General features: G+C 41.1%; 1 protein-coding gene across 1 annotated transcript in view; it reads right to left on the reverse strand.

The window, feature by feature from the left end:
- The window catches only part of PID1 (phosphotyrosine interaction domain containing 1), a gene marked incomplete at both ends in the record, with an annotated part of 77,550 nt that overhangs the window by 41,979 nt on the left and 9,549 nt on the right, over positions 1-26,022 (reverse strand). The window contains one exon of the mRNA XM_079539455.1: positions 3,718-3,864. Within this exon, the coding sequence (XP_079395581.1) occupies positions 3,718-3,864 (147 nt within the window). The remainder of the gene's footprint in view (positions 1-3,717; positions 3,865-26,022) is intronic.

Consider the following 26,022-nt stretch of genomic DNA (forward strand, 5'->3'; position numbering starts at 1 on the left):
ACTTAGTGCTGCAATAAGGCAAGAGGAAGTTTCCAGCTGCAACACAAGAGTGTATCACGTTTGACACGAAAGATCTACAAGTTGGACAATCACAGTCAAGTCAAAATCCTTAGAATCTAAACAAGGACAGACACATATTCATAAGCATCAAACCAGTATTCACGTCTGTATACACAAACATTTTAAAATAAGAGCAAATTTGGAGCCTGTGATTGAAAAAGTGCCCCAGCTGGGAAGAATAAAAGACGTCCCTACTGCTTTTTGTTCTTCTGCAGCACAAGGTGGTTTAGCTTAAGCTGAGACTTGCTACTTACAAGTTTACAATAAGCCAGTTTGGATTTTTCATTCTTCAGACCAGCTCCCACCCATGATGCTTGGTGCTCCAGCAGCCACAAACCCCATATCCATTGCAGGGAAGAGACAGGCAGAATACAGGGGCTTGGCTGCAGCTCCTCCAGGACACAAGACCTGCTTCTCACCTAACATATACCATGGCTCTAACGAAAGCAGACAACCCTCCTACGAGGGTCTAAGTGCTTTATTGAACCCAGAAATCCTGCTTGGTTTTAGGCTGTCTGCTGAGTGGGGCTGAAGTGGTGCAATTGCTGAGTGTAGGGCTGTCACTCCCCATTTGCAGACACAACTGGTGTGGTAAGGAGAGAAAGAAGATGTCCCCTGGGAACAGCAGCCTTCAAGTCAACTGCTGTCTGAACATCAACCAGAACAACAAGCTCTGAAACATGTGTGCCTATAGCCATGCACTGCAAATCAATGCAAGCAGTATCTTCTCTCTTCTGTTTGGTGAAATTGTGCCAATGAGACTGGTGGGGTGGGAACAGTGATAGTGCCGCCAGCCCAGACAGGCAGGTGTGGATGTGCAGTGACAGGAGGAGCAAGCCTGAAGCCTTCTGCTCTAAGAAAAAAAAAATTTCAGGAAACACAATGGCAGTGAAATTGCATCAGAATTGGAAATGTGGATGAAAGAGAAGCAGACTCTATAAATTTCTTCAGTTATTTAACTTCACAGATTATGTGGGCATTCCACGTGGATTAGTTAAAGCAAGCTATTTCTCTGCTATTCTTAAAGCCTTCACATTCAATTACAGAATAAGATTGGATCTCAGTAAAAAAGTTTTGTTTCTTTGGGATTCAGTAGCTAACACAGAATGAAACAGAAAAGAAAACTTGCCTTGTGGTGAAAGGACAAGGAAAAGAGCAATTGCATAAGAAAACCAATGTCCAGACCTCTGAACTGCAAAGCAATTGCATGTGTCAAGTTCCCACAACATGATGGTGCCAGCTGAGGCTTATGTTAAAGCAGCGCAATAAAATGAGATGTCTGGAGCTTCTGTCAGAAGAATGATGCTATCTCATTAATGGGATTACATAGAAAAATTGGAGGAACTTCAGTCAAGAGGAATAAAATGATTAAGGATCAAAAGACTATGATTCATGAAAGAAAGTTAAAACTGGATACTGTTTCTCTTGCCTGAAAAGCCCAGGTCTCCAAGTCATGAAGGCTTGACGGTACCAGGGACACCCCACCATCTTCCCCACTTATGTATGGAAAAACAGTGATGGATCAGATCCTACAGAGCGAAAACTTGAATTATAAAATGTCAGCTTTGTTATGGCAACACCATTATCGCATCACTCAGCAAGGAACTAATAATCAGAGGTGAAAGAGGAGAGAAAGGCTAATTATCTAGAAACAGCTGGAAGATGAAAGTTCCCTTAGAGAAGAATACATTTAGTCAGTGAAAAGAAAAAAGAAAAAAATGAGGAAGATTGTGGCTAGAGAGACTAGGTAAAATTGACATACTTAGTTAACAACTGCAGGGGCTTTCTTAGCCATAGGAATGACATACATGCAGAATCATTTACCCAGAGAAAGTACTGGAAATGACAACTGTTGAATTGTCTGAAGGGAGGCTGGCCATGTCCCCATAACCACTTGGTAAGGCTCTGGCATAGACAGAAGTGCATTGGCTTCAGGGGATGAGGAGAAGGAGAAACCATACAGACAGGAAAAGGGGAGCATTGTGGTAGCAGATGTTCCCTAGTCATCACTACTATGTTATACTGAAGGAAAAATAAATGAACACATTAAAAATATCTCTATATATAGAATGAGACTTTCCTCACTGAGGGGTTCAACACCTCTCCGCAATCCGCCTTTTAGTTGAAGGATAAATAAAAAAGCTCATTTAAATTCTGCACACATTCACAGAGGTAAACTGATTTCAGAAAGCATTATTATGTCTGAACTCTCAGTAGGGGTGAAAGCCAGATACTTTGTGAAACGGTTTTATGATAGCTAATATTCTCTAAAAATTCATTAGATGTCAACATAAAGGACAAAAGGCATCACCAAGGAAGAGCAGACGCTACGAGTTACCTATCATACAAAGTATATTAGAATCACTTGACCTGTGTTCCGCTGCATCAGCAAAGGGCAGTACTGCTTCAATATCTAGCAATGGTCTCATTTCTCAGCTATTTTAGCAGGGAAAACGTCAAACAAAAACGACACTTCACAGGAATCTTTGCTAAGGAGAGCCAGACCTGGAGGTGCCACAGCACAGCCCTTCAGAGCATACCCACAGCTCATGCCATAGCTATTGCGTGCAACGAGAAGCTGCGGATCTCACTGGGGAGCAGCCTTTTCCAACCTCATCTGATCCCATCAGATCTCCCAACAAGAAGACTGCTTAGGAGAGGTGCATGTGGATATGCGCGCATACACGTGACAGGTGATTATGCACATTGGCCTTATCCAGCACGTACAGAATCACGAAAAAGCTCTTCCATAGCTAATGCTTTACAGAGCAAAGGAGGCTTATGCTCTATTTTTGGAGACCCCCAAGAGCATTTAGATTCCCCACACAACCAACAATTGAGACAGGCAAAGCCAGTTTGGCTGCCAAACCCTGAACAACAGCACAGGCCTAGCTGGGACCTGGCTCAGGCTGCTTGTGTCTCTGCAAGGTGAGGCAAGGTCTGCCATCAAGTGAGTCAGTTCCAGTGAAAGATGCACATGGAGTAGATTTGTTTGCTACTTTCATATGGATTTTTTCCACAGAAGAAAGCACTGAGAGCTCTTAAGCCGTTAAACTTTAAAGAAGCAGAGCTTCTTCAGAAGCCATGCTTTGATGTAAGTGGACAATTTCATCCTGTTGCTTAACTGAATCGAGGTCTAACTTCCCCCCATCACCACTACCTCCCTCCACACACTCTTTTTTTTTTTACATAGTCAACCTTTTTTAACCTGCAACTCTGTTTGAGTAAGTTTATACCTATACTGATAGTAGAGCCTTTTATACACAAATATGCAACACTTGGCCCTTTATTTCCTATATCAATGCCATAACTTGCAGAAAGCAATTACTGTGTTTACAAGGAATGATGTTCCTTAGGGGATGTCAGAAATTCTCCATAATTGTGCCACATTGTGTGCCATAGTGTGCTCAACTTTTTTTTTTTTTTTTTTTTTTTTTTTAAAATTAAAACAGAAGCCCTGAATTTCTGTTCAAAACACCTCCCCACCAAGATCTTTTTTTCTACGTACAAACCTGTGGTAATTAACCCAAACAGTGATCACTAATGGGGTTTCCAGAACAAAGACCATGTTGGTTACATAGGGCTCTTTCTATTCCTCTTATACACATGGAACAACTTCACAGTGGTCTCATTCCTTAAATTTTTACTCCCAAGTACCTTGCATCCAGTGTGAGCCCGGGTCTTCATGAGGGGTGTTGTGGTGCACAGCTCAATGGCTTCTGGTTCATGGAAGATCACTGTCGGGAGAGGCTCTTTCCGAAGAGTTAGGACATTCAGCTTGGTCTTTAACATGGTCTGAAAGTGCTGAGCAGAAAAAGAAAAAGCAATTATCTCAAGTTCTCGTGCAGAAAAATGAGAGTTAATAGTTGAACCAGTCTATGCGTTTAATTTAATATTCAGTGGCTTGCAAGTTTCCATGGGGAGAGTTAAGAAGTTTCATAACTTAAAAATAGAAATTAAGGAAAGCTGTCCATTATTACTATTAGCAGCGTGGAGAGTATTTTTAAATTAAAAAGATATACACACAATATTAGATGATCTTTGAACTGAGAAAACATTTCCAAATTTGCCTAATTATCATTAGCATCCATATATGTTCCAAAAAGGGTCTAAATTCAACCTCTAATCACTCCCAGGCACCTTATAAAAATTGCTCATACACCCAGTCCCACTATTAACGACAATACGGAGGGACAAAGAGAAGATCAAAGAACAAGTTTAATCCTTTCTCATTTTCTTTCCTCTGTACTTTAACCTCATCCAATTGATGTAAATAGAAGTATCACTCTCATCAAGCTGAGTGCCTCATTGGTTTTCCTTTAGCCTATGCAATTTAAAATATCTTTGTAAGCAATTGTTCCCCTAGTTTCCACTGCAAATGCCTCTACTCATACACAACTAACAGATGTCACCAAAAACTTGCCATTTGTCATAACAAACAAAAAAACACCAGACTTGAAAGACAAACTATATAAGTGAACATGAACATTGTTGAATGAAAAGCTTCTCAGCAATTACGTGAGTGAAGGTCAGTCCATGAAAGATTTCTAAATCAATTTGGTGGAATCAGAAGCGTCAGAGAAATTTTCCAACATTTTAATAAAATAGTCTAGCTTCAAATCTTTGTACTGTGTGGTACAAAGGTGTTTGCACTTCTTCCTTGTGATCAGCAATAAGGCCCAAAGGAACAGCACAGAAGTGCATCAGGGGATGGTCAGATTGGGCAGCAGCCATGGTCTCACACTGCCAGAGTTCAGGAAGTTTGGACAATGCTCTCAGACACAGCGTTTGATTTTTTGGGGTGGATCTCCATGAAACCAGAAGTTGGACATGACGATCCCTGTGAGTCCCTTTCAAAGCAGGATATTCTATTTGGATGCATCTTTAAATTGCCTTTGATTTGAGAAACTGAACTTGTTCACTTGCTGCAGTGTACCTAAGGAGTAAAACATGCAGATATGAAACAAATCAATGACAGATTCCAGCTAGAAATACACCACAGCTCTGTCTAAAAAAATGTGTTTTTGTTGAAGCTTCATAATTTGACTCTTACATATCAGCAGTTATTAGATGTGCAATGACTCCAAATTACATTTATCAAAACCAAAATGTACGCTCTGAGTATTGTTAGGAGATCTTAAATTGTTTTGCAATCACTCCTTTCCTTTGCCTCCCCTTCACCTCTGCCAGGCAGAGGAACAGTATGGGTTCTGGTTTGTAGAAAGAGAGATGCTAAGCGATTTCCCAGAACCATACAAAAAAGTTGTATCAGAGCTTGAAACTCGGGTCCTTGCTTTTCAAATCAGTGCTTTAGGTGAGGAGAATTCTTACTAAATATTTTATTTATACACAGGGCACAAATCCAACTATTTGGATTTTACAATGCTTTCATACAGATTTTTGCGGATTTGAGTTTTCCACTCAGAATTAATGAGAATTTTTTGGAAATATACCTCCTACATAATCCATAAACACTTATTAGCTAACTGACAGCCTGTTAAAACAATATGCTTCTGAAACAGTTTAATTCTAACCTCATCGGTGTTTGGATCTAATAATTGTTATGATCCTGGATCAACAGCATTTTCAACACTCTTGTAAGCATATTCAAGGTATGAACACTAACAGCCTGTGAAAATAATCTTGCTTTCCTACCTCACGCATGTAGTTACAGCCTGTTACAATGACTTCAGGGCCCTGTGCAGTTTACACAAGCATTCAAGCTTCCAGTGAAAATCCAGTCATACTATTTTGCATCTGGCTCATATTACATGTTATCCCATTCACTCTCCCAAACACATCTCAAGCAAAAAAGGGCTCTGTTTAAAATGATTATGCATTGAAGAATGTTCTTTGACACATGTTTCTGAAGATAACAGTGCACTTTGCCAGCCGGGATTATTGAGCTCACAGAGAAAACCTATTTCATTTCACTTTTCAGTTTCCATTAGCAACTTTTTTTTTGGAATTTCCTAGGCTTCTCTGCTGAAGCTGTTAGCAAAGGCCAAACAATGGCTTGCCAGCCCCAGCACACACAAAGCAAGCTCAGAGCCTGAGATCCAGGGTTGATTACCTGCTGATGACCAACCACAGCGCCGGGCCTGCTGGACCCATCAATGAACTGCTGTCTGCTGCAAATGCAGCTCCCTCCAACAGCATGTCTGGCTCTTATATACAGGCTGTAGATCTGCTGCCATGCTGAGGAGATTATCTTTCTGGAGAAAACAAGTAGGAAGAGTGCACTGGAGACCAACTATGCAGGGCAAGGTAACCTTTGCCTGGGACCAGCCCTCTGGGGAGCCACAGCTCCACACCGAGCACAGGGAAACTGTGGCATCCTCAGCAGCATGCACAAAAAGGTGGAGGTGATAAACTCACCAAAATGTATGTTTGAACTACAGTTGCACTATTTTCAAGTGGGATATTGGATCAAAACAGAGTTAATGGTTAGGAAACATCCAACTGAAAAAGATTCTATCCCAGCATTTAATTTCTCCCTCTCCACATTCTGAAAAGGCTCAATTTCCATTGGTGAACTGTACACAGAAGTTCTCAAATAAAGAACACTGCTTCCATTAAATATTCAAGAGATGAAAACGCTCCATTTGGGCCCTGAATATTGAGCTGGTTCTCCAGTACAATTCCTCTCCTCTGCTGGCATCTCTATCAACTTTAGTGGGACTACTGACAATGTTATACAGACCACACTTTGACCAAAATGCAGAAAGCTATGATGACAATCCATTTTTTTTATGTTTGAACAACCACATATACTATCTTAAACAAGAAAAAGACAACTCTCCACCTTCCAAAGGCAATTCAATAGTTGCATGAGCAGCAATTTGGAGTGGTTGAGTGCCAAAAACTCTAGAGCACAATTGGCAGCAGATAAGTAACTGGTTGCCAGAGAAGTGCAGGGCCGGCTGGGGTGGACACAGAAATATCCTTTTGCTACGGACTGCGTGGCTGGTGCAGACAATGCTGCACTCCCTGAACGCAGATCATATGATGGCTGCCATAAGAAAACCAAGAGTCTGCCAGGAGACATCATGCAGTGAAACCCCAAATAAGCAAGTTATTTAAACACGTGCCTGGCTTTCACTATGTGAGCAGTCCCAGTAAAGCACACGTGGGTAGTCAATGGGATTATTCATGTGCTTTAAGCCAAGAACAGGATAAAGTGCTTCGCTCAATCCATTTCTTAGTTTCCACTCCAAACTGGCATCTCCTCCGGAAACCGTTGGCAAATGCTGACATATAACAGTAGCCAATGTTTTTTTTGTTTTGTTGGGGTTTTTTTTTTTTTTTTTTTTTTTTTGAGGAAAAAAGCTTTAGTTCTCTACTATTGTGAACCCCGAATATTTCTATAAAGTGTTTTAAGTTCACAAAATTCTTGAAAAGCATGACTCTGGAATTTCAGCAAATAAATTTTCAGGGAACATTATACCATTCAAATTTCATTTGCCAGAACCACTAAGTTCATTTATACTGAACATCATTAAGAGAGCAGAATCTTATCTGGCATATAGACATACGTTCAAAACTGCACATTATTTGTCCTTCATCCAGTCAGATGGTGCTACTAACACAGACTATGTTTGAAAGAAATGTTAGAAGCAATGTAAAAATAAAAAATTGGCAACAAGCTTTAAAATTCATTGAACAAACAAAATAGCTTATTTGACAAAGAAAGGATCGGAGTGGTAATTAGCATTGTACTTGCTGAACAAGAAACCATTCAGTGTAAGATTTAAGTAAAGCTCCTGCTAATACTAGAAAACTATCTTCATGTAAAACCATGGTTTTGCCTATTCATGGATTCAATTTCCATCATTTTTCTTGCTTAGTTTAGCAATCCTAATGGTGTTTTCTTACACAGAGAAGAAGGATACAATAGTGTATAACTGGTATACCAAACCCTCAGCAAGGCAAGGCAGTTCCTGCAGAGGAAAAGCAGATTGGTGACCTTCAAAGTGCTCCTTATTCACATGAAATGCCCATCATCACTGATCACCTCTTTGCTACAAGTTAATTCAAAATGAGAATCAAGTACATTGATTCATTTTTCAACATTCATTTTATCAACTCAACAGTCATATATTAGCTCTAGGATAACTATCCCATAGAATTTGCAAACTGAATGCTAGGTACTATGCATTTAATCTAAGCATAATTTTTGTTGCTGCTAAAAATAAAAATTCACAGCATTTTGATTTAATTTGTCAACAAAAATACAGCCTTTTCCTTAACTCGGGCCAAATGGCTTGGAGAAAACAACTATGACACTGTAAATGTTAAATGTGTCAATGAGGAGAAAAGCAGGCATTGACAATCTGTAATAATAATGCTTAATACTTCTTCACTGCTCTTCATCTTCAGGTCACAACTAAACAGTCACTGTTCTTCACAATATTGAGTACTGAGACTGAGCTGGACTTTTTATTTTCTACCAGGCAGTGGGAATACAATAGACTCCCATTTAATAAACAGAACTAAGAAAGAGTTACGTGTTGAACATGAATATGTATTTTAAGATTTCCCAAAAGATGGCCTGGAATTCATGATAGTCGATAAGCCAGCAATAAGGGATGAGCAAAATAGACACAATTTACAGACTACAAGGGTTGTGACATTGTGAAAGTAAGTCACAAAGTTTTCAGCTCCTTGCCCGTCAGCCCCCAATTATCTCCTGACATCAGTTGTTATAACCCACATTCAGCTTCATCAGGAAGCACTACATTTCCACATACCTATACTTACTTTTGCCAAAGACAAAGGTGTTAACATATGAAAAAGAGTAATTTTGAAAGTTAAAAGCCTCTGAAATAGATATTTTCCAAAATCAGAAGCAATCTTCAGTGCAACTCAACCTTCCACAGCACCTACAAAGGAACTGCCACATGAAATCCACATCAGAACAACAGATCAGCCACTGGGAAAAATAAAAACTAACCTGTCTATATAGAGTGAGTATTTGCATGAAGTGGTACTTTACTTTTGAAATTCTTTTAGTTCTGGCATCAAACTCAAACTGTTCAAGAGCATCCCACAACAACACACAACAGCGTAGGAGAGCAAGGGCACAACCAAGTGCGATGAATCACAAGAGTATTTTGGTGAGCCCAAATGCCCCTTTTACCTACTCACAGTGAAACGTGACTTATCAAACTATCCAGCCCATATGTACAACAGACTGCACTGCATATTCATAGTCAAAGGAGACAAAAACACAGTAGTCTTTTACGTTTACCCCATCACTGACACAACCAGAACAGTAACTCTGTGAGTCCAAATTCCAGATTTTCAGCAAGAAAATAATTCAGACACATTTCATATGAAAACTTATCCATTGCCTTTATTTAAAGCAAATGCAGTGCAATATAGTATAGATAAATGTTACATCTGATCCATCTCTTGTTAAATAAATATTGTGAACACACTTTAAATATTTTTTTCCCCTTTCCCTATGTTAAACTAACTGTCCAATATTTATGTTGCACAAGCAGTTCATATAAAGATCAGACTGAACATTAAAATAAAACTTTCCACATAAGAGATAGAAGCACTTAAGTCAGAACTCACCTGTATGGGAACTGCTGAGTCACGGCCTGAACCTCTGATTGATCACCTGAGGCGAGCCATGAGTCAGCCAGAGGAGCACAGCTGGAGGCAATTCACCTGTGCTGCCAGAAGGGATGGAGCCAGGCTCCACCCCTCCTAGACCTATTGAAGAGCTGGCTACCAGTGGGGAAGGATCTCTTCTGGAGATCCCCTCTTCTGGTGTTTTTTTTGTGGGTGAGCCTAGCATACGGGTAAGCCCTCCATTTATTGTTATCCATTCTTGTTATCTTAGTCTACTTTGCCTAACTCTATTGTTCTTTCTTTTTTGTGATTATAACATCTTAATATCCACTGATTATACACTCATCCCATCAGCAGCCTGCTTTGCAGCACAGCACTGACCAGCATGCACAAACCCAGGATTCTGACACAGATCTTTATACCATGGCAGACCTGGCTTGTGAAATCCACTTAGTACGACTGTATCCCTTCTGGCAACTTAAGAGAGCTGGATTTCACACCAGCCTATCAAATCCAATCCATTCAATCTCTTCCAGATAACAAATGCTACTTAGATGAAAGAGGTTATTATGTCTCAATCAAGTCTAAACTGCAGGGGAATGGCAGTGGGCATGAAGGTACAACAGACTCACCTTCGGGGACCCAAAGGACATATTTTGGAAGCAGAGGAGCTCAGGCAGTCCATGGTGTGGCTCAGCACGCCCTCACCAAGGGTCTGGGGAAACGCACGTTGGCAACATCGTGCCAAATTAGAGACCTTCATGTGCTGAATGGTCATGCATCAGAAAGTGAAAGAGTGCAAGCCATCACTTCTCCGCTCATGTCACCCTGGCCATAGCACCTGTGCAAGCAGACACCAAGCAGAAGATATTATCAAAACAAGCAAGGCATGCGACTGGAGAGAAGAAAGTGCCAGGAGTGGTAACCAGCATCCTCCCAGCACTGCTCCCTGTTGCCAGCACAAAAGCTGCTTCTGGACCTCTCCGATCAGCACTGAAGACAAGCAGGTTAGGACAAAGGTCTGAGGAACCCATAGTATATAGAAAAATGGATATGAGAGGGGAAGAGGGACATAGGACCGTTAATAGAAAAGCAGGACAAGGACATGGGGAACCTTCCTAAGGTGGCAAGTTCAAGAACACATCGAAGCTAAAAACAGGCGAGGGCCAAAACATTTCAAGCAAAGATGCTGCTGTATGTAGACATTAAGAGTTACCCCACTACACTACAATACCAGCTCTTTAGGGAATATTCTGCTTCCTGTTATGATAAAACAAATCTCTTAGAAATGCACAACTATCAAGATTCCATTAAAAAAAAAAAAACAACCCACAAACGTGCACTCCTTATCAATACAACTGATCACACAACTGCATGTATGATGATGCCCCATTTTCTTACAAGTTTAAAGAACTAAAGCATTTCTGTTTCCTCACAATTTAATTCATGTGAAACGTTTTGTTCTCAGACCCTGTGTACTTTGAGTTTGCTCTGGCTGGATTCCTCCATCCTGTTGCCAAGCTTATGTGATTCCGATCAGCAGGATTGCTGCCCAAACAAAACACAGCCCGAGATACAAACACCCTCCGAACTGCAGGGAACTTCAGAGCCAGATGAGAATTTCATGAGTGATCCCCTAACATCTTTATACAACCAAACTAAACCCCCCAACCTCAGCAAATCTGAATACATGGGATATTCAGAGATCACGCACTCTCTTCAGCTGTAATTGCTCAAAACCTGAAGTACCACTGTAAAAATTCACATCAAAACAGAAGTCAATAGTCCAGGGTATTAATAATCATGAAAATAAAAATAATGAATCTTTAAAATATCAGTGGTTAAAAAAAAAAAAAAAAAAAAAAAAAGGAATCACAGTGCTACAGTAGCTTTTCAATTGTTTTTTTGAACATTGCAGTAACCGAGCCCCCACTCCATTATTTCCAGTAGAAATTATGCACGTGGATGAAAGATGGGCATCTAACCACGACTGTTTGGATCTTTCCATGGTCCAATGTTCATGGCATATATCCTATACCAGGAGAACATCTTTCAGCATCAATAAAATGACGTTAGTTATAAGGAAGTACAGACAGCTGCACATCCCGCTTTATCAACTGAGCTGTACTCATAACTAACTGCTTCCCAAACACTCTGCCTTCTGCTTCCTTCCCTTCCCTGATGATGTTGGCCTTCAAGCTACATACAGAAATCAGCAAAGGAAACCAACCCGGGCAGCACGGATCCACTCATGGGATAGCACTAAAGGAAATTAAAGTCATCCTCTTTACCTGCTGTTCACCTTCTTATATCCAGAACAGCAGTACCTCCCCAGAAGCACTGTGACTGTGTGCAAGCCTGGAGTCTTTACTAGATTACACGCCCAAAAGTACCAGTGTGCCAGAAATTCTCCATGCAAATCCCACCATTTTTCAGGCCAAATGGCAGCCTGAACATAAGCCGAAGGCGAAACAAAAGGTTTAAAGAGAGAACAGAAGGAAAAAAAAGGAAAACAAAAAAATGGAAACAAAAAAATGAAACAAAAAAAGGAAAAAATGAAGAAATAAAGGCTGACAAGAAAGGAAAGAACAAAATAGGACATGTAGCAGCATAAATATGTCAAGTTCATTCACTTTGATTTTGAGCTTGACCCCTTAGCTCCTTTCCAACATCTCCTTCCCCTAACATGGGTTTCCAGTAGATGTTATTCGGTATAGTTGGCCCAATATCAAAACAATGGAATCCTGCAGCATGAAGGCAGCTGTTGCTTTTTCAATCTGTTCTTGGAGGCTTTCCAATAATTTCTGTGTCAGGATGCTTTATAAAGTTTTTTCTCCTTGCTCCAGGCCTGGCAGGGAGAGCCCATTGTGTACAATACCTGCCAGACAGCCACTACATTCGCCAGCACAGCCATTCCAAAGAAAGAAATAAATAAAAAATAAAAAGAAAGCTTTTCAGTCACATTCATTCTTTTCCTTCATTTTTTGCAATAAATCAATAACTTCTTAGGCAGTTCTGTAGCTCTGTGATCTCCCTCCTGCCTTTGAAATGCTCTGAGACAGAGCTATGAACTGAATGACAGAGGCGTCTGTTACAAATAGGGAACGTGCCGTGATTTATTTGCTAAATACTCACATTTTTTCTAATATCACACAGAAACAAAGAGTGCAAATTCTTGCAAAAAATGTTTATGTATTTGGTTAAATGCAAAACAAATGAACTTTCGGAATAAGTCTGTTGAATTGTTACATTTACAGCGATGAGACAACGATGATCCACTCCTTTCTCTAAAGCTGCCCAGTTTAACAGTGACTTCTTGTTAGCCCTTTGGTGCTAATTTACAGCAATGACTTTTGAAGGTCCTAAACACTCTTGGGATTTAAGCCTGGCATTCTTGAGGATCTTGGAGTCCAGGTCCTCCTATTTCCAATGGACAAACACTATCTCCAAATGAACAGACCTGCTTTTCCGGCTGCTTTTTCCAAAACACCCTCTGTTTTGGGAAGCCTCCTTCAGCACCAGAATCCCACACGTTCCCCAGAAACCTCCTCTGGCCACCCTTCTACTCGCAGGCTTTTCATCTCCTCCTCGGTATTAATCCTTTTTCATTACCATCAACAAATTATCAGTGATAGGGAACCTCCACCAGGATTCCTGGTGATTCAAATCTTTGGGGATTACGATGCAGAATACAGACAAAATTTGGGTTCTGCTGCAGTGCAGATGCATAACCCCTGTCCCCATGGGGATTTCACATATTAGGTATTTTCACTTCCTATAGTCATGAATGAGAGCAGCACACCAGAGAGTCTATGTCAGGAATAGGGGAGCCTACAGAAAATGATCAAAAAATACTCTTCTACAAAATATCTCATTAATTCAGCATAGCTCTACAGTTGCATAATTGACAAGATTTGCATCAAGAAGCCTTTACAAAATAAAATCAAACCAACTCATTTACATTTCTGTTTCTCCTGCAACTATCTCACTGGTTAAGTTGAGCCAAAAAAGTCAGATGCAAAACTCCCCAGCCTCTTGCAGAGCAGAACAGTTCAAGCAAAGCGGCTGGGACAGCACTGCCCTTGGCTGGTGCCAGCCTGCAGCATGCAGGGACAGGACAGAGCTCTCCCAGCCACATGCTCCATGTGTAACAGCTCAATCTGCACGGGGTTTTCAAGGTTTTCTGGAAGTAATTAGTGTTCACCGATGTTTCCACTTTTCTGATTTTCAAAGGACAAGTCCTTTATGCTTGATGAGAAGGGAGATTAAGCTCCCGAGTTTTTACAGTTTAAGCACCCAAACCTGGAGATACTCAGAGATTTCTCTTTAAAATCTCAGTTTCTTCTTTACTTGTCAGCAAGGTTCAGATATTTTTGCAGAAGCCCAACAAATCCCTCTACTGAGTATTGCGTTTCAAACTGCTATATGTATATACACATCTATAGTTCTTAGGAAAAAGAAAGAAAAAACTCTTCAGCGAAGAAATAAAATAAGCACTATGAGATTCAACCGAAAGCCCTTCTCCCCCCAAGGCATGGTTAATATACTATCTGCAAGTACATATGGGACCAATTAAACAGAGCTAACTCCTCACACAGGCATTGCAGCGTCACTCTGGAGGAATCCACAATTGATTAAACAAACTCAAGTAATTCCGTTCTGGAAACACGTACTCATTCACAACCAAATCCCAGTCTTTAGGAATCCCATATGCCATGAAACAACTATCTCTGCTTCCACAGAGATCCATGGCAAAACATGTATGAAGCTCAGCAGGAACAGCACTAGTCCCCTTTCTTGTGCTGCTGCATTTGCCTATAGCTGTAGCATTATTAGTGCTTTGTACAGTAGCAGTAAACGTTACTATTTCAGTCTTGTGATTCAGCATCGCCAATGGATTGAAGCGTACTGAAGAACAGAGATATTAAATTGTTCAATAATATTATTAAAGAGCTCAAAACTGTACAGATGTTCCCTTCCAGCAAGGCTGGGATAATTTTAAGACTTCAGACCAGTATAATGATCATCATTCAACCTCCGACATTTGAAAGGTGACTTCCTTTTTTTCTGGTAATAATACTCTAATTTAGCCCAATCTGCTCCAAATGTTGATTGACACAGCAGTGACTGGCCAGTTTTCCATGCAGAGAACGTCTGCAGAACAAACAATCCTGCATAGCAGCAGACAAACAGAATAGGCAAAGCCTTTGTCTCAGCATATCTCCACCCTTTTTTTTCTCCTCTGTTCAAGCCACTGACCACCTTAAACCCAATCCACTATCAGCCCCTTTACAAATTGATTGATTAAAAAAACAATTTTTTAAAAAGCCTCTCCATTCTGAATCTGCAAGTTCTGGCTCTACTGTAAGCAATGGAGTTGTGGGTGACACAGGAATGTAAATGAGTGAGGTTCATTTTTTAAATGTTTCTTGTATAAACCCCGCAAATTATCACAAACAAAACAGTTTTCAGGCTTAGGAGAAATCAAGGAATACAGAATGTCAACCAGGGAAAAGGGCTTGAGCTTTTAAAGCTGCAAATTCCCCTAGACACAGATTTAACATGCATTCCTGTAATGCAAGACGATAGAAATATTCTAAATGCCCAAGACACTTACAGTTTCCGATGTGGGTGTGTTGGGCAGCTAGTTAAACTAATGTGAAAGAACCAGCAAAATTAAAATAAATGAACTGCCTGCCCAGCATTTCCCCACTGTCTTCTTCCCTTGCCCCATTCAATTTAACTTATAAGCATTACTGATGGAGTTATTTCAGCATCCTTCAAAACACAAAACTGTAAGAGATGTTTACAAGGTGCCTTTTATCAAACTTGATGCATCTGCAGTCTAAATTATTTACCCTGGGGAAAAACAAAAAAAAAAAGAGGGAAAGAATTTAGGGGCCTCTGATAAAATATTAAAGGTTTGCATCTTCTGAATATCAATTAGTCATTCATCTAGAAAAAAAAAAGACATTTATTTTAATCAAAAAAGATGTATATTTGGCTGAAAAAACCGACTCTAATGCAAAATGTTTGAACAGCTTTATATATTCAGCTCTCTATAACAAGACTGCTAAAAATTCCATTTGCACAAACACCACCGCCACAAATAAATAATTGCCAAAATAAATCCAGCAAACTGCCATGCAAAAATGGGCTTTCTATCGCTTAATTTGTGATAATGCTTTTTATAGCATGTCTCTCTGCTCAGATTTGTAGCTTTTGTTATTTGCATTCTGACCACAAAGCCCAAGGGTTATCAATTGAATTATTCACTTTTTCTTATAATTTGAACTCTTCATGCTGCAGCCCTATTTCTGAACTGCACTTATCTAAGCTATTTGCATGTATAATGGACATACAGTTCCTACAAAAAAATCTCTGGGCCAAACTGATAAGTGATGTCAATGACAGTCATGTGGGGAAAAAAAAAAGAAAAAAAAAGCCTGATTCTGAATGTTTACTGATATGGAAGTAAGCAGGTAGGCTGCAGACGTGCGGTACATGGGTACTTGGGTGCATGCACACAGAGATTCAATATGAACCTCCAGCACCACTTCTGCATGAGTCCGCCCCAACTCTGCAAAGTGAGAGGAGTCCACATGGGACTTCTGAAGCAAATCTGCCACTCCTTGTTACAAGGAAAAGTAACTGTCCAGCTCACAGCATTCATTGAAATCTCCTACCTTTGGAAAGGAAAGATAACCTATACAGCAATTAACGTAAAGGCTGACCCACAAGCTTGAGTCACAAAGACCAACTCATTTGATGGAGCACCTTCAACAGAAGGGAAACTCAGTGCAGAGCTTCTATCAGATGAGATACGCAGAACACAGAGAATCATACAATGGCTGCACAAGGCTCTGCCTCATCTCCACTCACTTCCATCAAGATTTGCACTGCAGCTGCTAAGATACCCAAGAGTGACCACTGCAAAGTCTCCTCTACCAACGTGCTGTTTAAGAACATGCAGCACAAAAAACCCTGAATGTGCTCTGAGTAAGGTTTGGCTTTTGACTTTCAATGGGAAAGACAGCAGGAGTTCAAAGCCAGATGTTTACGATGGACATTGCTTTGGTCCAGAAGCAAATCTTGAAGCAACCTCAGAAGTTAAAAGTCTGGGTGAGCTGTTAACTGCAGTCACAGATTTTCAGAGAGAACTTGGACTCTACATCAGTCAACCGCTACCAGTTCCACTCCAATATACCGACCTTTAATCCAACTATAATATTTCTAGGACTACATGGCTTTAGCAGCAGAAGTTATCCCTGTTTGATTTTTAATTTCAGATCCCAGGTTCTCTGTCTGGAACAGATTTTCAGATGACATTAGAAAAGCCCCTGAAATAACATCAGTAACGTTTTGTGTGCACAGCTATTTGCACAAGCCAAATCTACAATTTTACAAGACAATCAGATAGATAAACATCTGTCTGCTCCATTCTGAGCAGCTGATGAGAGCAGGGGACCTTTGATCATCCAACAAAGCCTGTTCCATCTTGGGTGCAATCCAGCAACCACCATAATGGAAATGTTCCAAGTTTTGCTTTTCACATCCTAAAGCACTGGTTGGGTTGCGTGAGATCTCAGTGTCACCTATACTACAAAGAGCACAACAGGAAAATCAGACACTGAGGAGCTACAACATATCCCTGCAGAAACAGGAACATAAACTAATGAAATTTTCTGCTGTTCAGGCCAGGTTATCATATGCAGTACTTATCCATAAAGATGACAATAGTTTTCAACTGCTGCACAGCAAGAAAACTAAACAAGCAAATCTACTTAAACACCAAATTTTACAAATGATTATTTGTAAAAATAAAGATTAGAAATCATCTGAAAACCATAGCATTCAGTGCCATACTCATGGCTAGTATAAGATTAAGAGGGAACCAGCTTCAACCAGCACATGAAACAGGGCTGCAGCTGTCATCTGTATTCCCTGTAGCATCTGTAGAAAAGCGATTAGTTTCAACTCCTGCCCTATGACATGAGCATTTCCACTTGCATGATTTATTACCAGCACAGCTTGAAATTAACAGGCTCTGGTGGCTGTCACTGATATTCCCAACTCAATGGAATAAAGCTGTTCCTGGAGCAGATTTGGGATTGCCTTTTCTGCTTACACAGTAACCAAATCACAAATGCAGTTTACTGTGAAGTTGCCAATACTTAATAGTGTTTAATGGTGCAGCATGCATCTGAGTGAGGACAGGGCACAAGCATCCACATGGAGAACAAATCAGTTCATTGGCTTCAGTACATCTTCCCTCTGTGCCTTCCTCCCTGAGCACATACTGCTGAACCAGAGAACAGGAGTGAAATGCAGCTTGCGGGCTCCTTATTTGCTGACTGATCAGCTCAGAACAGGCAATTCTGAGGGAGAAACAGGAGACAGTCTGAAAGCAGCAGAACCAACAAACGCACAACAGAAAGAACAGCATATGCAGGACACGGGGATAGAACTCAGCAGTCACACAGCAGTGGGGCAGCAGCACTCACAGCTCTGTCTGGCTGCACAGCATGCTGCCAGCTGTTACGGCTACACCGGGTCACACCACAGCCAGAATGCCCACCATTGCTGCTTCACCACCCACAGTTGACACAGAAAGGGCTATTGCTTCATTTATTTACATGTGCATGTGCGTTCACTGCAGAAGGAGCCAGCAATACCAGGCTCCTCTACCCCCAGCACATTTGGTCTGAAGAATACTTCCCAATTCAGTGCCTGCACCACACTTGTCACCTTTCGCTTGGCAAAAAGTCACATCATACTGTGAAGGAATTAGATTTTTTCTAAAAAGTTGCGTCTCAATAGTCTTACTTCTCTTCCCTACCTATGTTCAAAGAATACTGCAAGGCTTCCAAAGTCGTCCCCATTTGAACATTATTTTCTATGTTTCAAACCTCAAACCCACATTCGATACAAAAAAAAAAAAAAAAAAGCACAGCAAAGAAGCTAAGTTGTCTTACTATATTATATTCACTTAATAATCATAAGCAATTTCTCAGAAAAGTCCTCCAGGCACAGTTTTAATGTTAAAGCAATTCTTGCTCCATTTTAACCATCCAATAATATAGAGCTGATAGCCCAGCTCATTAAAAAGTACAAGACCCCATTTCCAGAAATGCTGTCATTTGTCAGGCAGAGCTTAATCACGTTCCACACAGCAGCCTGGCTGCACAGCAGCTGCCTCTGACACCCCAAATCCAGCACCAGGGTCCCCACGCTTTGGGCTCAGGTGCACACAGTGCACAGTCAGTGGCAAAGCTTCCTGCTACAGCCATCAACAAGGCATCTTCCACCTGTAGTTTTTCAGGCAGCTTAGCTAGTTTTATAAATGCACAAATCCCACTTGACAACAACTCTTTCTTGGGGTTACGCATTCATGCTCGTTTCACCAGCTATAAAATTAATGACAGGAAAGACAACTGGAGAGGAAATACTATAATCAGTTTTTTGAAACTTTACAATATTCTCATGTGCTATGCAAAAAGATTGATTAAGGACAAAGTTCAAAATAGTGACAGAGCATAGCAGGCCACTTCTCTCACTTTGTGCTGCTGGCTGGTTGACTTGACATGCTGGCAGTGAGAGTACACAGTGGGACCAAGCAAATTGCAACCAGTAAAGCAAGGAATCGTTACTGGGGTGAGACTCAATCCAGCCTCCAGATTTTTCATCTGAGAGATGACTTTGCTTCTCACGAGCACTCCCCAGCACACAAGCAACGCTGGTTTTGGACTGGCATGAGCAAGGAATGAACAACCTCTCCTACTCATCAGCAGGTATCCTTCCAATAAAATAAGCATCAGAGGAAGGTGGCAAACCCTTAGCAAGTACACATCAGGGACCATACCGCATATTTCATCAGGAAACTCAGGTGGTTCTTCTGATAAACTAGGTGCTATACTCAAGTGAGACATGGAAAATCCACAGCACGTTCCTATTTCCCACCAATTTGGCAAGCATCACACTGCTCTACTTAAGGTTTCAAGCTTCTTTTTTGCAGAAAGAAAAAAATATATATTTTTAAATAAAACCCACAAGAAATTGATTGACTGCCCTTAAAAAAATACTTGGCAACCTCACTGCATGTTTTCAAGTGGCCCCTACATAGGGCAGATGAGTACAGCAGAAGATGATAATGCATTAAATAAACACTTCTGTTCAAAATCCATAAGCCTACTTATGACTAGCTTGAGACATACAAATATCTGCAGCTTATTCAGTTTCAAATCCTCTGCTCTCAAAATGTCCATTCAGCAGCCTTGCCAGATATTGTTTCACAATACTACAGGCTCACTTATTCATAAACAAATCATTAACATTCTTGACATAAATCCATAGTGTACAACAAATCCTAGCTATGATAATGTTTTACTACATTTGCTGTGCCCATCATGAATGGGAGTTCTGTTTTCACATTAAAAAAGAATAAAAAACACTCTCAACAAACAAAAGGCAAATTATTCACTGCAAGAAAACCGCCAGGATGAAATGTCTATGCACAAATTACAAACTAATTATCAGGTTCATACAGTAATAAACCTTGTATTCAGTTAGTGAGACAGGTTGTCACAATTTTCACAAGAGAACTTCCTGTGAGGCCTCTAATAACTCCAATATTTAAATACAGTACTGCAGACTTTTAGAACTTCCTCAGCTACATGGAAAACCTTTTACACATTCCCACTTCTCCAAACAGGCAAGAATTGCCCGAAAAGACCTCTCTATCTAATGCCCTCCAGCATTCACACAGCACTGTGGGCTTATTTACAGTTCCGTACCAGAGGTTTTCAGCCTAACCCTGAAACGATCATGACCCATTTTGTTTTATTTTTACACTCATACACCAAAGCTTAAATCGGGCTAATTATAATGAACAGTATAGCTTAACGAACATGTCGGGATTAGCCGGCTTATTTCCACCGAATAGATCTGCATAGGCGGCAGCATGGTTTAAATCAGAGTTCCCAAACAGCCTACAGGTAATAGCTCAGCAGAGGAGCTCCACATGTGATGTAGCCTTCCCATCCAGCTGCAGCCTCACCAGAGGCAGGGGCTGCCCAAGGGCTGGGACCGCCCAGCACAGAGAAAGCACAGGGATAAGGAACCCACGCCGCTCAACTTACCAGTGCCTTCTCTGCCTTATTTAATGAATTAAACGCCTTCCTCACTAGCCGTATTTTAATAATTTTAAATCATAGTGTGAGATGGCTAAACTTTTCACTGATGCTCTTGGCAGAAGAGCAGAACTCTTCTCCAGAACTGGATTTCTCCATGGATTGATAAACATAATGCAGACTGCTTTCTGTGCTGGCTGCCAGCTCAACCCAATAAAAAAAAGATGTTTTCAATTCTGGAAGAGATGCATGTGCACTGAAAGATTTAGCATTTAGCAAAAACCAAATGCTGTCCTGCAAGAAATTAGGCCTTACTTCACACTCAAAGCACAGCCCTATTGGCACGAGTGGCTGCTCATTCATTGTCATTAAAAATACACACATGGCTGAAATTGTGCACAAGTGAGAGCCCTGCTTTTTCTGTAAAAACGCGCACATATTTACTATTACACTTCTGCATTTATTAGGAGCATTTCCCCTCCTTTCATTGTTCTGATTGGCATGGCTTTTCTATTTGCAGCTTGTTTTAGATCCAGATTTGTGATAATTTAACCACAGCGCACTTGCATACCAACACACAGAGCATGGGTAACTCGCAGGCCCAAGCTGCTAAGTGATGTTCTGCAACACAGGAGAACAAATTTACAGCATGTATTTATGGGTTTCACACAGCTGTTAGTATGGAAATAGTCAGAACTGAAAGAGTGCAGGAACATTTAGGAATCTTCCTCTTTGCCTCCAGGTTTCAGAATCAGTGTTATAGACATTGCCTGCTACACTAACAGATACGGGTTAAAAAACACCAACAGTTTAAGAGAAAAATGCACATAATCACACATCCACAGAAACAAGGCTCTAATAAAGCTCCCAGCTATGAGGGTCAGGCTGAAGCGACACATGACTTAGAAGCAGGCAAACATCTCCACCAGGAATCAGCAGGGAAAGCAGGCATGAAATGATGTAGCCATTTGCAAGATGCCACAACAACAAAATGACAGCAGAACACAATTTGTCCACACCCCCCTGCTCAAAACTCAAGTGCATATGAGGACATGTTTGTCACTCGTCTGCTCTGGCTGACCTCCAAAACAGGTGGCACACATCCCCTCACCCCACCTATATATCTCCTTCTACATGCCAGCGCTACATTTTGCAGTACTATAGTCCTAAAGGACAAAAAGCCAGCCAGCCAGCCAAACCACAAGGCTCAGGCCCCTGCTCCAGCAGCAAGGCAGTCAGTATTTTACAAGAGTTCAGGCTGGATCAGAGCCTGCATCTTCAGATTGCCCTTTCCAAAATCTCAGCATCAGTGATACCAAAAGAAAAGATCAGCAGGTTGGTTATTTCTGTACCTCTGCTTACTAACACTAGGTACATAAAACAGGAGAAAACAAGAAGTGCCAGAAAAACACATACTGATGTTAACCACAATGGCAAACCGAAAGTATGCACCAAGCTTTTCCTTCAGCCAGGAAATATTTTCAAGCTGTTCCTTTTACAGCTAGAGAGTGGGTAGGAAATGCTTTTTAGACAGAAAAATACTTTCTTTTCCAGAAGACTCCATAAAATCCACGCACAGAGCACAGTGTACACTTGGATGAGAATTAGTTACTTGTTTACTGCAGTAGTGTGATACACAGCTAATCCCCACACATCGTCCACAACTCAGTTCCTCCAGTAAGCAAAGAGTGGCCTTGCTCACGGTGCAACAGAAACAACGCAGCTCGATTTTAAGGAAAAGACGAAACTGAGCACTGGCGACAGATCTGCTGACTGTAAAAAGCTGAACAGCAATATTAGAGCATCCAGGAGGACGTCCCCTGTGCTCCTTCCAGATTTTTTTTTCTGTGTAACAATATTCCAGAATAAAATGTTACCAAATGTAATGAAATTGAGATGTTCTAATATATGAAAATAATGTCCTAAGCCCTGAGCTATTAATTCTGAAGAGCTGTGGGCTGTAGCTTATCATTATCATCTAGAAGCGAAGGATGGCTGTAACAGCCAATTTCATTTCTCCCCGGTGACTGAATCATGTGCTAGCTAAATCATTTATTAATGTCAAAGGCTGACATTTTTCAATTAAGATAATGAGATTCCAGAGGCTCTGGCCATCTGAACCCTGTTTGTGCACACGTCTTTTGCCAATTAAAACGTATATATATAATGAAAGCAAGTAGTCTGACTGACTTTACTTAAACTGAGTACTAAATACTAACAATTTAGCATTAATCCTAACATGTATCTACAGCTACATTCCAGGAATAAATGTTTATGCTTCTAACCACATGGTGTAGGGGTTAACGGGGGGTTAACTAGTTATTAATCAAAACATTCACATTAGAAACTAGAACTGCCTGAAATCACCTCACTCCAGTTGCAGCTTCTATGGTGAAGACCAAGCAGCCTTTGTCTGTCCCAGGTCCCAGCAGACAGACACACAGCATTTCAACACCACTTGGAAGTTCAGTAAAATTGCATCAGAAAAACAGCATGGTACCAAGTGAGTTGATCCAAATGTTGCTGAGAACTGATTTAGACTCCACATGCTCTCTTCTAGCTCTATTTTATTTGCTTACAATTAGTTTGCAAGATACAAAGATGAATGAGACAAACTGTGCTCTCTGTTGGCTTCCAGGCCTACGATGCAGAACAGTATTGAACATTTCCTAGAGTAAGCCCTGTATTAGTACACAGGATCAGGTAAAAAGCCCCATGGAGCAGCCAGCCCAGGCAGCAAATTACAGTGCAATGCTCACAACTCTAATAAAAGATTCCCTATCTTCAGTCAACCCATACCACTGCCTGTAGACACCTACTAACTCGGGTGCTACAAAGGTGCTACTCTGATTTTTCTGGAAACTACTACACAGCCATAACAACTCTGCTGTCCACAGCTCTGCAGCACAGCTGCAATGATTAACAACGACCAACCCCGTTAAAAGACTCAAAACTCAAAACACACACAACAAATATTAACCTAAAAAAAAAACCAGATCAATTTTGGAATATTAGGGAAGAATATGCCAGCACTTTCCTATTATCCTTCATACAGTTTTGAGAATAAGAAAAAATTAGAAGAGCGTTTCTCTCAGGTTGAAGCAGACTGCTCACTGACTTCAGCTCTGTAAGGAGAACCAGGGTTGGCATTTTAAACTCTTTGAAGAACAAACAGATGAAAATTTAATGAGAAAACATGAAAATAAGAAAAGGCATCAGAGAGAGACTGTATTCACACATGAGAAATACATTTTTCAAGTGAAACCCGAAAACATCTGCTGAAGGCAGCCCATGGCCCAGGGGAGGGCAGGAGGCAGCCGTGGGCACAGCAGGGGCCAGGAGCCAGGGATGTTCCAGCCTGCACTTGGGACCCAGCACGGCACCCGCAGACCCCAAACCACGTCCCCTTCCATCATGGAGCTGAGCGAGTGCCAGGTTTATTAACACAGCCACAAAAATTTTGTGAAGTGGTTCCCCCCACCCCAAAGCAAACAGCTCCAAGCTCACAGCATGACACAGACGTTCCGGTCGGATACGTAACAGCCCCTTATCCAAACAGCACAGGGCTCAGTCGCAAATGACCTCAGTAACATAACGCGTTCCAAAAGGAGTAATACAGAAACGCTCAGTCTGGCTTCCCTAGACATTGAACCCTTTCACAGTCACATGTACCTACTTAGAAATAAAAAAAAAAAAAAAAAAAAAACAGGTACAATTTGGACGCTCTGAAATACACACACAGTTCCTTCTCAAAGAAGAAATCCAGAGCAGCTCCTGTGACATTAGCAATGCCATTTAGATTTATGCCGACATTATCAAGATCTGAATTTGGACCAAAAAAAGATCTGCAGATAGATAGACAGGGGCAAAGTTTATCCCCACATGAACAAAATGACATATATTTAGACACTAATGGCTTCTGAAATTCTCTAGCTTGATACAACATCAGTGATTTAAATGCCAAACCACATTCACTTCGTTTATCTTGGAAAGCTTCACATACACGTAAGAAAACCCTCAAACCATAACAGAGAAACTAAAGGTCAGACAGTTACTTTCAGAGCCGGCGTAGTAAGCTGCAGCACAAACCAGTTACGGACATCTCCCTGGTTAATGCTCCACCCTGCGTGAAGCTATTTTTCTAATATCATGTAAGCAGCCACAAATAACTTCTGCTGTTGAGAAATAAAAATCCTAAATTGAAAAGACAACATAAAAGCCCTCTGGAAATCATTTAACAATATTTGTGTTTCTTGTAGCCAGCCAGAACTGAGTTGCTTCAACGAGAGGTTTCTGCCGACAGGGCTGTGGGCTAGGCTGTCCCCAGACCCCACTGGTCCCCAGTTGGCGGCTCCTCCACAAGCGAACATCCAGTTGCTGTACACTCAACAGCTCCACATATTCATGAAGCATTTCACTTTGGTCCAAAGCCTCTCTTGATGCTGCTAAAGATGCCTAGACCCCTTCACCAATCAAGACTCCACTGCAGCCCCATCCTGGGCTCAGAGACACCCATCAGCATCTCTTCTGGCCATGGGGTGCAATTCTTCAGCCAGAACGTTCTTTCCAAGCAATGACTTCTCTGTATCACACTGCGACTATCACTTAGAACTCACCATTCCTCCAGAAACAACTTTCCTTATGGAGCTGAGGAGAGAACAGTTAAACAGTTACCTCACCTTCGATTATGGAAAGCAGGCTCCTTGGCACAAGGCTCACTGTGCCTCACAGAATGTCTGCCTTTTGACCCTGCACAATCCCAGTGTTTCTAATCAAGCCATCTCCCACACCCAGTTCTGACAGACACCCACCAGGATGTGATGTGAACTCTATCTGTGGCAGCTGTTGAGCAAAAGAAAAACCCCACTTCCTTGCAATGGGGTGACTCCTTACAAATTTGCATCCCAAGCCAGAAGCTGTGGGACTGCAGAGGTGAGGCACAGGGAGCCACGTGCAGCCTCAAAGCAACCAGAAAGAGGAAGACAGCAAAAGGCAGCAAGAGGACCCAACATGTCTCCTGCAACCTTTAGAAATGTGGAATTCTTCCTTCCATATCAAGTAGGGATTTTAGAGGTACAAGGTTAAAACACTGCCCTTTGAAAATGTTACACATCAGGGCTCTTTAGTGCCTTTAAGCACAAAATCAAAACAAAACAGTCACAGGAAAACACTTCCTAACATTCGTTATAAACCACTGAAAAGTTATATTGCCATTTCAAATGGCAAGATAAAAGTTAATGGGATTCAAAGG

The sequence above is a fragment of the Tetrao urogallus genome (assembly GCF_951394365.1).
Source record: "Tetrao urogallus genome assembly, chromosome: 9".
Lineage (NCBI taxonomy): Eukaryota > Metazoa > Chordata > Aves > Galliformes > Phasianidae > Tetrao > Tetrao urogallus.